The sequence below is a fragment of the Eublepharis macularius genome, chromosome 4 (genome assembly GCF_028583425.1).
Source record: "Eublepharis macularius isolate TG4126 chromosome 4, MPM_Emac_v1.0, whole genome shotgun sequence".
NCBI lineage: Eukaryota > Metazoa > Chordata > Lepidosauria > Squamata > Eublepharidae > Eublepharis > Eublepharis macularius.
The window spans coordinates 187,129,587-187,140,743 of record NC_072793.1 but is presented as its reverse complement, the minus strand read 5'-3'; the positions used below and the strand labels follow the sequence as shown (position 1 = coordinate 187,140,743).

Below are 11,157 nucleotides of genomic sequence, written 5' to 3'. Positions count from 1 at the left end.
GGCCAGCAGCCTAATTTTACCCTCCACCCCATGCACTGTTTTGTGTAATGGGAAATCGAGGGCAGCCATTTCTTCTGGCTCCGCCAAAGCCCCCGTTTGCCCAGCTATAGGGGAGCTTTCCTACAATGAACAGCGCAGGGCAATTGCAGGCAGAGTGGAGTAAAATACCTCCCTCCCGTTTGAAGGCCCTACCGGGTAGCCCTGGGGGGGGGGGAGAGAGGCATCTGTGCAACTGGTGTAGCGTGCACCCTCAGGTCTTGATTGCTGGAAGATCAAAGAGCTTGGCTGTGGCCAAAAAAGGAGGGGGGAGTCCCCCCCCAACAGCGTTCACTCCCAGCACTGGAGCTGCAGGGCCTTTCTCAGTGATGCAGCCTGGCCCCTGACCTTTGGCACCCCTGTGGCTCTTTAGCTCCGCCTCTTCTGCCAGGATCCTGATCAGAGAGGCGAGTGTGGCAGAGACTCTTAGCATGGGGCTCAGGCCAAAATCTCATGCGCCTCATAAAACACGGGTTCGGGACGGTCAGGCCACCTTCTTGCATGGCCCTCGGTCACCTCGAAAGCCAGCATGTTCTGTGGGAAGGCGCTTGGGCAGCTCAGAGCACCTGTGTCCTTGGGCCTGCCTCACCCTTGGCTTGGCATGAGAGCCGTCAGCCCCAACGGAGACCCCTCTGCTCTGGCGGATGCAGCTGCCACACCTGGGCACCCCCCCACCCCTTGCCCCACGGCTCTGCAAAAGAGCTGCAGCTCTGTGGGAGGGAAGAAGCTGAAATCAGAGACTCAAAGCAAGCAGCAAAATTAGAGAGCGTCTATTTCACAATACAATTTCCACAAATTACTTACAAAACATTACACGGCCGTGGCCTGCCTGTTCCCAGCACCAGAGGGCGCCCTCGCTGCTTTTTAGAAAACAAAAAAGCTAGGGGGGGGGCACCCTTAATAATAATAAAAAAAAAACTTTGAATTTGCAGGCAGCCAAGAGACAACAATAGACGTGTTTTTAATTTCCCGAGCACCAAAATTGGGTGTGAAACTCATTTTTCTCCTTTTCTTTGTCTAAAGACGAAATGCACAGCAGGAGATGAAAATAGTCTTTTTTTTTATATCCACTCCGTTAAATAATATAATTAATTTAAATTTTATAAAAACAAAATAAAATACACAGTTTCTCGCGTTGGGTGGCTCGTGGAGTGAAGTTTGGGCCGAAGGACATTAAGAAGACAGAAGCCACGGAGAGTAGGGGGTGTGGGGGGGGGGAGGCAGCTGAACTTCGTGTGGCTCGGGCTGAGACGGGGAGCCCTGAGCGGGTTCCAGGCACAGCTGTAGCCCCCGCAAAGCCCCACGGCCCACACCCAGAAGGAGCACCTGATCCTTTGGCTTGGCCTGGGGGGCGGTTTGGTACCGGCTTCAACCCAACCAGCATGGGTTAGACAATGCAAGAGACGCTCCCCTCCGAGGGCTAATTGGTGGGGCAGGATTCCCTCCTGGGGGGCTGGGCAAGTGGCAGAAGGGGCTGTGGAGCAGGACTGGATTTGGCCTCCGTCCTGGCCGAGGCAGCTTTGTGGGGGAAGGAGCAGGGCTGTGCCCTCCTACTCTTTGGCCAGGGCCAGGAAAGGTTGGCTGTGGTGCCAGCGAGGCGAGGAAGAGGGCTGGCTGAGGGGACGAGGGCATCGCTCGCTTGCCCGTTGGTGGACCGGAGCGGTCTCTTGCTGAGGTACAGGAGGAGGTCGGACGGATCCTCTTCGGTTGCGGCTGGTGGGGGGTGGGAGGGACGGATTTTGTTCCACTGGGAATTGGGGGGAGGTCGACGGGGAGCTGTCGGGGAGCGCAGTGGGCTGAGGGATTCAGCTCTAGCCGAGGAAACACACCGGTCCCACCTCGAACCCAAACCTCTGACTGGGCTCCCCAAAGTCCGTCACGCGCACGTCCAGAAGGGGAAGCTGTTCCACGCGGGGCGTGTTCACCTCCAGCACGGTCTTGTCGGACCCTTTCCGCAGCTGTTGGGGGGAAGAGGCAGGAGGCGACGCCGTCAGTGTTGGAGGGAGTCTGCTCTGGGGGCAACTGCGTTCCACGAGAGCGAAAAGTGCGCCCTCGGAGTGAAGCAGGAACCACCTAAGAGGGCTGTGGCACGAGAGGGTCCCGGGGCCTGAGTCTGGGGAGCCTCAGACAGTCTGAGGCACCGGCCCCTCTCCCAGGCCAAATCCTAAGCAGGCCTGGCCCTCCTCTGTGCCCACAGATTCTCCCCAAGTGGCTCAGCCATCCCCAGGCCGGCACCCCCCCCCCCACCTCGCCAGGCCTCACCGCACAACCGTCCGCCAGGGCCTTGATGTAGGGGCTGTTGTCGTAGCTCATGTCCTCCTCGTTGGCACCCTGGAAGCGCAGGGCATGCTGGTAGCCCCCTGGGGCCGGGCTGCGGCTGTGCCAAGCCACCGAGCGCTGGCAGTGGTAGGTGAAGTTCTGCCGGGCCGAGGTGCTGAGCAGTCGCAGGAAGTTCAGCTGCACCACGCCCAGGGGGTTGCCGTCAGCGTCCGCGTAGGAGAACTGGGAAGGGGGGAGCGGGATTATGGGGGCTGCCGGGCTGCTCCCCTCCACCTCCGCCGGCCACATCTGGGTCCCTCCAGTTAGCTTGGAATCCCCCGCGAAACCCGTCCCTCCTCCCCCAGGCTGGGGCGGCGTCCCCTTAGGGCAGAACATGGAAGAAGGGCACCCCCACCATACTGGCTCCCCTGCTGTACGGTGGGGATAATAACGACGACGACCTTGTTCACCGCTCTGAGTGGGGCACTCATAGAGTGCAGTTGTTGGTGGCTGTTATTCATGCTTCCTCCACCCCTTTGCGTGGTAATGCTCCCCTAACTGTCTGGAGGTGGGGTGGGGAGGATGAGAGAGAGCGCCACGGGACCCCCCGAGCTTGGGACCAGCTCCTGCACCTCCGTTCTTCCCCAATGACAGGATCCCCCCACGGTGCAGGCCCAGCGAAAGGCAACCCGGGGGGGGGGGGCCTCGATTTCCCTCCCAGCTCCCAGTTCCACCCACACCCCGCCCCCGTCACCCTCTCCAGCACATTTGAATCTCACCCCCTCCTCCAAGGAGCTCAGAGGGCAGGGCAGCCCCGTGTGTGGGGGGGGGGGCTGGGGGTGCTAGCAGGGGAGCAGCCCGGCCCTTCCGCAGGCAGGGGCTGCGAAGGTCGATGGGCGAAAAGTGTTCCATTTTCACAGGCTGCTTCCTTCCAATAGCAGGAGAGGGTTTTTTTTGGGGGGGGGGTGCTCCTCCCGCACAGCTTCTCTTATGCGTCCTTCAGGCTGACGGGTGGGGTGGGGTGGGGGGAGGGCCCCACTGCTTGCTCGCAGCCACTCGCGCCCTCACCTTGCTGCCCGTCTGGAACTGGCTGAACCAGCTCTGGGACGTCTCCTGTTCCCACGCAGACATCTTAACCTGGAGCGGGGGGGGGGGGGGGGACACCAACCAACACAACTAAAGTCGGAGGAGCTCCCTCTGCCCCTGTCAGGGCTGCGCCATTTTAACAGACTGATTGATTATTTATTTTTGAACTCATTGGAAAAACAGTCACATGCAGCAACACCCTGAAAAATGCAATCAATATGACGTAAATGAATGCAAAACTTTTTGGCTGTCCAAAATTGTATGTACAAAACCAGTTAATAGGGGCGGCAGATTTTTAAAGCGCCTGCTTTAATAATAAAAAAAGACTTACGAAAACTGCCAACAGCAGCGTGCCGCCCATCCTCTTAGAAGAGCCCCCCCCCACATACATACACAGAAGGAATGCCTACCCTGAGAGCATAGACGCAGAGGAGTTAGTCGTGTTAGCTAGTCTGTAGTAGCAAAAGAGTAGAGAGCCCAGTAGCACCTTTAAGACTAGCCAACTTTACTGTAGCATAAGCTTTTGAGAACCACAGCTCTCTTTATCAGATGGTTAGTCTTAAAGGTGCTACTGGACTCTTTACTATTTTACCCTGAGATCCTAACTGGCACACACCGCATATATTAAAAAAGGATGCTTTCTCATTTCAAAATGATGGTTACGTAGGTTTTATACCTCAGCTTCACTGACGAGGCATTGCCAAGATCCCGCCACGGTTCCTTGTGCATGATGCACCCCGAGAGGCATGCCTGCTGGGGTCGACCCGGGTGCTGCGTCTGCTCAGCTCTCAGGTGGTGGCAGCACAGCAGGAGGGGATGCTGATGGCCTTGCCCACCCCCCTTGGTGACTCATCTGTGCCCCCCCCTCCCCTTCCACCGGTTCCATGTCTCCTCATCACTAGGCCGTACAGCCCTCTCCCTCCATTTTGACTTCTGAGCCAGCCAGGACGTGCTCGGCTTCCTTCCCAAGCCAGAGAGAAGAGCTTCCTCTCCATCACTTCCTCTGCTTCCGCCTGCTCGGAAGATCACCTGCCTCCTCCAGGAGCAACCCGGCTTTAACCCTCATGCCAGCCATCCCCCCCACCCCCCCACCCCAGACACACACACACACACTGGCTGTGTCTCACCTCCTGAATCTCCTGGCTGGGGAAGATGCACGTCTCGCCCCCTGCCGTGAAATTACAGTAGACCTTGAAGGAGTCCCGAGAGCAGCCCTGGTTGGGGTCGATCCAATATTCACCTGGAGCGAGCGGGGAGGAGGGAGGGAAAACTCAACCAAATGGCACCCCACCTGAGTTTCCTCCTCCACACCTTCATCTGGGCATGCAGTTGGATCTGGCCCGGCACCGTAAGTAGTTTGCTCCTAAAAATCACCCTGGGTGGATTTGGGTGGCAAATATTCGCTGGGGCTGAGGCCACTCGCCCGGCTCAGAGGGTCAGTACTGGCCCTTTACATTGGACGCTTTGCTGCTAGCCTCAAGATCGTTCCAGATCTGAGGGGGGCACGCAGGGTGCCGTCAGCCTCTGGGGAAACCGTGCCCCCTCCCCAGCCCGTCTTGGGCCGTGTGTGTGTTGGCTGGTGTGCGCAAGGAGCTCAGAGCGGAAGACACAGCCCTCCCGGGCTCCGTCTCATCTGCACAGCCACTCTGCGGGAAGGGCTGGCGGAGGAATTTCACAGTGAGCTTGGTTTGAACCCAGAGCTGTCCAGCCCTCGCCCTGCCTCTGCCCAGCTCTCTGTCCGAGAGAGGCTTGCCATGGTGTGGACTGAAGAGGAGCCCCTTTGGGAGGGGGTGTGGCACGGCCTTGGTGGCCAGCAGCCCTGAACGCATCTGCCGCCGGGGCTGCCGCCAAGGATCCAGCCTTCCTGCCTCACCCACCGTCGGGCAGCTCTGGGTGGCACAGCTGCAGGTCCTGGCACGTGCGGGCGGGGCTCTCTGGAGTGCCCAGCGGCTTCCTCATTTGCTCGATTTCCTGCCGGAGGGAGTTGAGGGAGCCATAGATTTCCTCCATGCCCTCGGCGGCGGTGTGGCCAGCGGTGTCCGATGCCATCCCCTCCTCCCAAACAATCTGGCTGCCGTCGATGGACCGCTTGTTCTTCTTGGGCCTCTGGATGGGCAGCGGCTGGATCACTTCGCCGGGGGGGCCCTGGGGGAGGCATAGGGGACATAAGGAAACGGGGAGGAAGGGGCGGAAGTCAACGTGGAGCTGCTGAGAGCCCCCTCCTCCCTTTTCTAAACTGCGCAAGGCGAGGGAGGCAGTGGGGGGGGGTTTGCAGCGACTGTAGGTGGTTGGAAGCCGCAGACGCAGTGTGATGCCACCTGGGGGCTTGGCATCACACTGCCCACCCCGTCCATGGGACTGCAGTTGCCCACATCCCCCCCGCATTCCACTTCTATCTCTCCACTGAGATTTCAATTGCAAGCTTCCTGGGGCAGAGGCTCCTCTTTCCTGCTTACAGCACTCTCTAAATCACAATGACGGCGCCATTTCAGATAATCATACTGAAGGAACGGCAAGATTTGAGTGCATGTAAAGGAGTATAAAGGGTCAGAGATCTTCTCTCCTACTTGCATCTGACAAAGGGAGCTCACTTTCAAAAGCTCATAGCCTGGAGATCTTGTTGGCCTCTCAGGTGCCGCTGGACACAAATCCCCCCACCCCGCCCCCTTCTGCTGCAGACCACCTTGGCTGCCTTCCTGAAACTGCCTTCATGGAGTGCAGAAGGAAGAGGCCTTTCTAAATAGTATTTATTATGCATTTCACCCTAAATGTCTTCAGTACTTCATTGAATCGAAAAGTGGGTGAAGAAATCAACCAAAACCACTGTAGGCCAGCAGGCGGCTGGTCAAGAGCTGATTTCATTAAGGCGTAAGCCAAATTTTTGTGCACATCCAAAATCTGGGATCTCATATCACAAAAAAACCCCAACCTTGTCATTTTCAAACTTCATTAAGAAACCCACTTTGGGGGTGGCATCTTTCTAAAAACCTAAATCTCAAGGTGTCGAAGTAACTCTTCTGATATTTCTTCCCTTATTTTAGACATAGTTGTATCTTTTCTTCTAAAGTGTAAAGTCAAAAACTGGCAGCAGATATTGCAAAAACAACCATTCGACAAGGAGGAAAAAATGACAATATTTGCAAGCAAACTTAAGTGGAGATAGTTTCTTCCTTGCGTTCATCTCAATTAAGGCACCTGCAGAAGGAGCCAAAAGGTAGCCCAGAGACTGGGGGGGGGGTTGAGGGAGGGGGGGCATACCGGGTGTCCTGGTGGTCCGGGGAGCCCACGCTGACCTTTGGGGCCTGCTTGACCCTAGAAACAGAAGCCGGGGATGTTAGCAGTCCCAGGGGACACAGCCTGGCTCTCCAGGCCCCCAATGGGGGGGTCTTTGTGTGTGGGGGGGAACACTCTTACCGTGGCTCCTTTAGCACCTTGGGGGCCAGGTGGACCCTGAAAAAGAAAGAAAGAAAAAGCATAAGCAGGGAGTGAAACTCCAGAGGTAGGGAAAGAGGGGGGAAGTGGGGTGAAGAGGGCACTGGGGGCCACTCACAGGAAGTCCGGGGGGCCCTCCAGGGCCAATGGGACCAGTTGGACCGGGGATTCCCTGTGGGGAAAGAGCAGAGGGAGAGGATGAGCGAGAAGGCAGCCCAAAGCCACAGCCAGGTGGCCTGGCACCCCCTCCCCAATTTATATGAGCGCAAGCCAGGACGAAGGTGCCTGCCCCCTCCCTCCCCACCCCAATGTAAGGGCCCTCTAAGCGGCTCCAGTCCCCTCCCACAAGCCCACTTGCTTTCCCCAGCCACCCCCTATTACGCTGCAAGCAGTGGGGGGGGGATCCACCACCACCACCCCCAGGAGCCTTCCCCAGAATTAAGTGGCACTTCCTCCATTGCAACAGCCACTTAACGGGAAGGGAGTCTCCAAACCTGAGCCCAAAGGAAAGGTGGGGGACAAAGATTTCAACAAACAAACAAACTTTGTTCAGAGGAGTGACGGCAACCTTATACGTTGCTGAAAATGGATCACAAAAGCAGGAGAAGGGGCAGGGATGGCAGGACCAGACGACGCACAGTAACCAGCGCAGGAGGCCCCAGGGGCAGCTCCTGGCCCCTCCATACTCACGGTCTCTCCCTTGGGCCCCTTGGTGCCTTGTGGGCCAGGCAGGCCTCGGTCTCCCTTCTCCCCCTGCTCTCCCGGAGGTCCGATCAGGCCGATGAGACCAGGGTGGCCCTGCGGAGGGACGGAAAGACAAAGGCTCTCAACCAGCAAACGTGCTGCCTCCAGTACGGTCATGACCAACGTAACAGGGAGGCGACTGGAATCGAGCTCCCCAAGGGGGCTCCCAGAATGACACTCGGCTTGCCTGTTCAGGTCTTCCAGAGAGGAGAGAGAAGATTAATGAATACGCTTCAATGGCCAAACTGACTATCTATTTACATAACAGACCCTTAACTGAGTTCTGGAAAAAATGGAAGGATCTTTTTGATTATTTAGGTATAACTGATACAGAAGCTCAGAGGGAGGGAAGGAGAAATGTTACGTATTTAGGCGAAGGGAACTCAAATATGCAACGTTCTTTTTTATTAGATCAAAGTATTGTTTGTTTAACTGCCAAAACTATTACAGATGTATTGTTTACATACTTTTTGTTTGTATAAGATTGTATAAGTCTCAACTTAATGTCTAATCTAGAATCTGTATAATCTTTTTACTATGCACTTACTTTACTTTCTTTTCTTTTAAATAAGATTCTTTATAAAAAACAAAAAACAAAGACTAGGCTGTATCTCAAGCGCAAAGAGGAGGGTGCATTATGGGATGTCACCCCTTGTATGGAGGAACAGGGGAAAACCCACGCCTGCCCGAACCCGGGTTCAAGTGCAGCGTGAGCGCGGTGTGCGAGTGAACAGGAAAGCAAGGCGGAAACACGCGTAAGTGCCGCTCACGTGCCGCTCACGTGTAATTCGTCTCACGCCGTTCAAAGATGCAAACCCCCGCCGTCAGTTCTTTCAAAAGCATAACCAGAGATACCTGCCTTCTTTCACAATTTTAAAAAAAAATGTTTTTATGCTTTTAAAGAAAAGAGTTCTGTTTGTTTCAAATCGTGGGCACTGAGGAGCTCCTCGCCGCTGTTGCCCGATAGGTGCTTGCAAGTTGCAAGATTCCACCCCAGCCTCCACCCCGCTTTGGTGGGGGGTCTTGTTTTGGCTTCCATCGGATGCCTCTTGAAGGGCTACAGAGCACGCTGGCCGCAGACCTCCGTGGCAGGACCTGGAGTCCGAGAGGTTGTGGCTCCACGTCTTGACCAGTCGCTGTCTGCTCCTGGCCCAGGTGGCAGCCATCAACTTTTGAGAGTCAGAACTTCTGCCCCCCACCCTCCCTTTCTTCATTGCATAGATCCCCCCCCCTTTTCCTGGCTTCCTCCATTCTCCAAAGCTCTTGCACTGGGGTCTTCCTGGGACATGGGCCTTGCTATCCCCCCTCCCCTAGCAAAGACCCCCACCCACCCACCCTTCTGTAGCTCATACATCCAATGAGGCACTAAGAATTCCAGACAGAGAGGCCCCTTGATTAGCACCGCACCTGGCACACGCTGGTAAGTAGCAGTGGTTGGAGGAGGACCACGGGGAGGCTCTCATTAGAACCCCTTGACCCAAGTTCCGTGGAACTCCTAATCCAGGGAAAGGAGGGCGGGGGCCAGGGCTGCCGGGGGCCCTCCAGCTGCTCAGGGTAAGGCCACACGCCACTGGGGGCAGGACCTGGCACCGGGAGGGTGCGGACACACAAACATAGTCTGAGTTCTAGAGGGACACCTGCTGCGTGGTGTTCACAGCGCAAGGCAGTTATGCACAGTGCTGACGGGGTGGAGACCGGGACCCCACCAACCCAACACTACTCTTTTTTAAAAAGTGGGGAATAAATATCCACTTAACGGGATAAATACGCATTTGAGGTTGAGCGTTAATTTCTGAGCGCGCAAGCGGGGCGCGGGGGCGGGGGGGCGAGGTAGACTGCTGAGCCAGCCGCCCGGAATATCTCTCCCGCGGACCGCATGAAGACCAGAGGAAGCTAAGCCTGAGCTGCAGGAGATAAAAATGCAGCAAGCCCCTACTGGCCCCCTTCTTGACGGTGCCCCCCCCCTTCTTTGCTGGCTCCACTGGCCCTTTGCGACAGAACCTCAATTGCTGAAGGCTCTTAGGATCCACATACAGAAGAAACAAGGGTGCCATCAGCAGCAGGGGCAATGGCTAGGGGAACGCCTCCCCCCCCCAATATGGGCGTCCTGTCTGCTTCTGGCCCCAGCACATATTCCTTGTCCCCCGCTCCCCACGTGCACTTTTCCTGCATTGCTTCAGTTCCCCCTCCCCGAGGCCTAGAAAGCTCTGTGGGGCAGAGACCCGTCTTCTTGGACTCTGGGAAGCTGCCCCCCACCCCAAGGCATGATATCAACGAATGAATGAAACGACAACTGCCAACTCACCTTCTCTCCTTTGGGTCCAGAGTCGCCTTTTAGCCCAGGCAAACCTGGGGGGCCCTGTATGGAGAGAAACCACCAAGGAAGCGTTTAGCCCCACCCGTCGGCCCACAACGCCCCCCACCCACCCCCAAGAGAGCAAGCCCCACACACTCACCACTGGTCCCGGGGGCCCAGCCTGACCCGTGGCCCCTGGTTTGCCTTGTGCGCCCTGGAAGAGACAGGGAACGAGGGGGGTCAAGGTGCCTCTGCTCCAGCCCTGCTTTGCACACATGGCCCTCGCCCCCAACCCTCCAATCCACCAAGGAACTCAGGAGTCCAGAGGTGGAATTCAACTCCCACAAGGCCCCCCCATTAAGGTACTTAACACATGCAGCCCCCCCCCCGGTTGGCTCTGTTCTCTCCAACAGAAGGAACGCCCCCCCCCGTCCAACTCAGCAGCCCCTCCCCCCCAACCCTCCCAGGGAAGCCAAGCTTCTGGGCAATCTTTCCTTACCACTGATCCGGGGATCCCCCGCAGCCCATCTGTTCCGGGTTTCCCAGGAGTTCCCTGAGGGCCCACCGGCCCCGTCTTCCCAGGAGGTCCAAGGGCACCCGTTTCTCCCTAGGGAGGGCAGAGTTAAGGTGAAATAGGGGTCTAATCCTTCTTGCTCTCTGCAACCAGCTCGGGGAACGTATACTGCAACGTAAACAGGGATCCTGACGGCGTTTTGCCATCTGCTGGGCATGCAGCAGGGGTCTCTGGGGGTGTGTGCTGGTTGAAGGCAAAAATCTCTTTTGCTGGGCACCCTTCCCCCCCCCCCCCGCTCCAGTGCCCCCGGGGAGATCACTCTACTGATTAGGGCCTTTGGGGTTTGCACCAGATCCACCCCCTGGCTGGCAGCGCCTCCAACCCTCTAGTGTGAGGATGAAAAAAGGACGCTTTAGGTAACGTTTGCACACGATACGTTCGATGATGCCCTGGAAATGTTGTCCAGCCATTTCCCACTTGGGGGGTTGGGAGAGAGGGAGACTCCAAACGGCTCCAGGTGGGCACAGCAGCCCCTTCCCCAAGGCCAGTGGTGCACCGTCCGTTCCCCAGAGACAGCCGCAACTCCTCTGGTAGCCCCTGGAGGTTAGTCTTGCATAGACACATGAATGCCTGAATAGTATATAGAAAATCCTATGGCTCTGAAGCACCACCCTGAGGAACGGAGGCCGGTGTGACCCAGAAGCCTGCCTGCTGCCTTTTACAAAATGCCATCTGAACCAGTCGGAGGGCCCGAATCCCCTTGTGCAGTGATCCATGCTGTGGCAGACCG

The 11,157-nt window shown here is 56.9% G+C and overlaps 1 protein-coding gene across 1 annotated transcript in view; it reads right to left on the bottom strand.

Moving 5' to 3' along the window:
- Positions 1-791: 791 nt before the first annotated feature.
- COL11A2 (collagen type XI alpha 2 chain) overlaps positions 792-11,157 on the bottom strand; it is a 66,181-nt gene continuing 55,815 nt past the window's right edge. Inside the window, exons 54-65 of the mRNA XM_054976785.1 lie at positions 10,353-10,460; positions 10,014-10,067; positions 9,863-9,916; positions 7,504-7,611; positions 6,932-6,985; positions 6,796-6,831; positions 6,640-6,693; positions 5,259-5,526; positions 4,509-4,621; positions 3,364-3,432; positions 2,299-2,538; positions 792-1,994 (exon numbers count right to left, since the gene is read on the bottom strand). Coding sequence (XP_054832760.1) covers positions 1,848-1,994; positions 2,299-2,538; positions 3,364-3,432; positions 4,509-4,621; positions 5,259-5,526; positions 6,640-6,693; positions 6,796-6,831; positions 6,932-6,985; positions 7,504-7,611; positions 9,863-9,916; positions 10,014-10,067; positions 10,353-10,460 — 1,305 coding nt within the window. The 3' untranslated portion in view covers positions 792-1,847. The remainder of the gene's footprint in view (positions 1,995-2,298; positions 2,539-3,363; positions 3,433-4,508; positions 4,622-5,258; positions 5,527-6,639; positions 6,694-6,795; positions 6,832-6,931; positions 6,986-7,503; positions 7,612-9,862; positions 9,917-10,013; positions 10,068-10,352; positions 10,461-11,157) is intronic.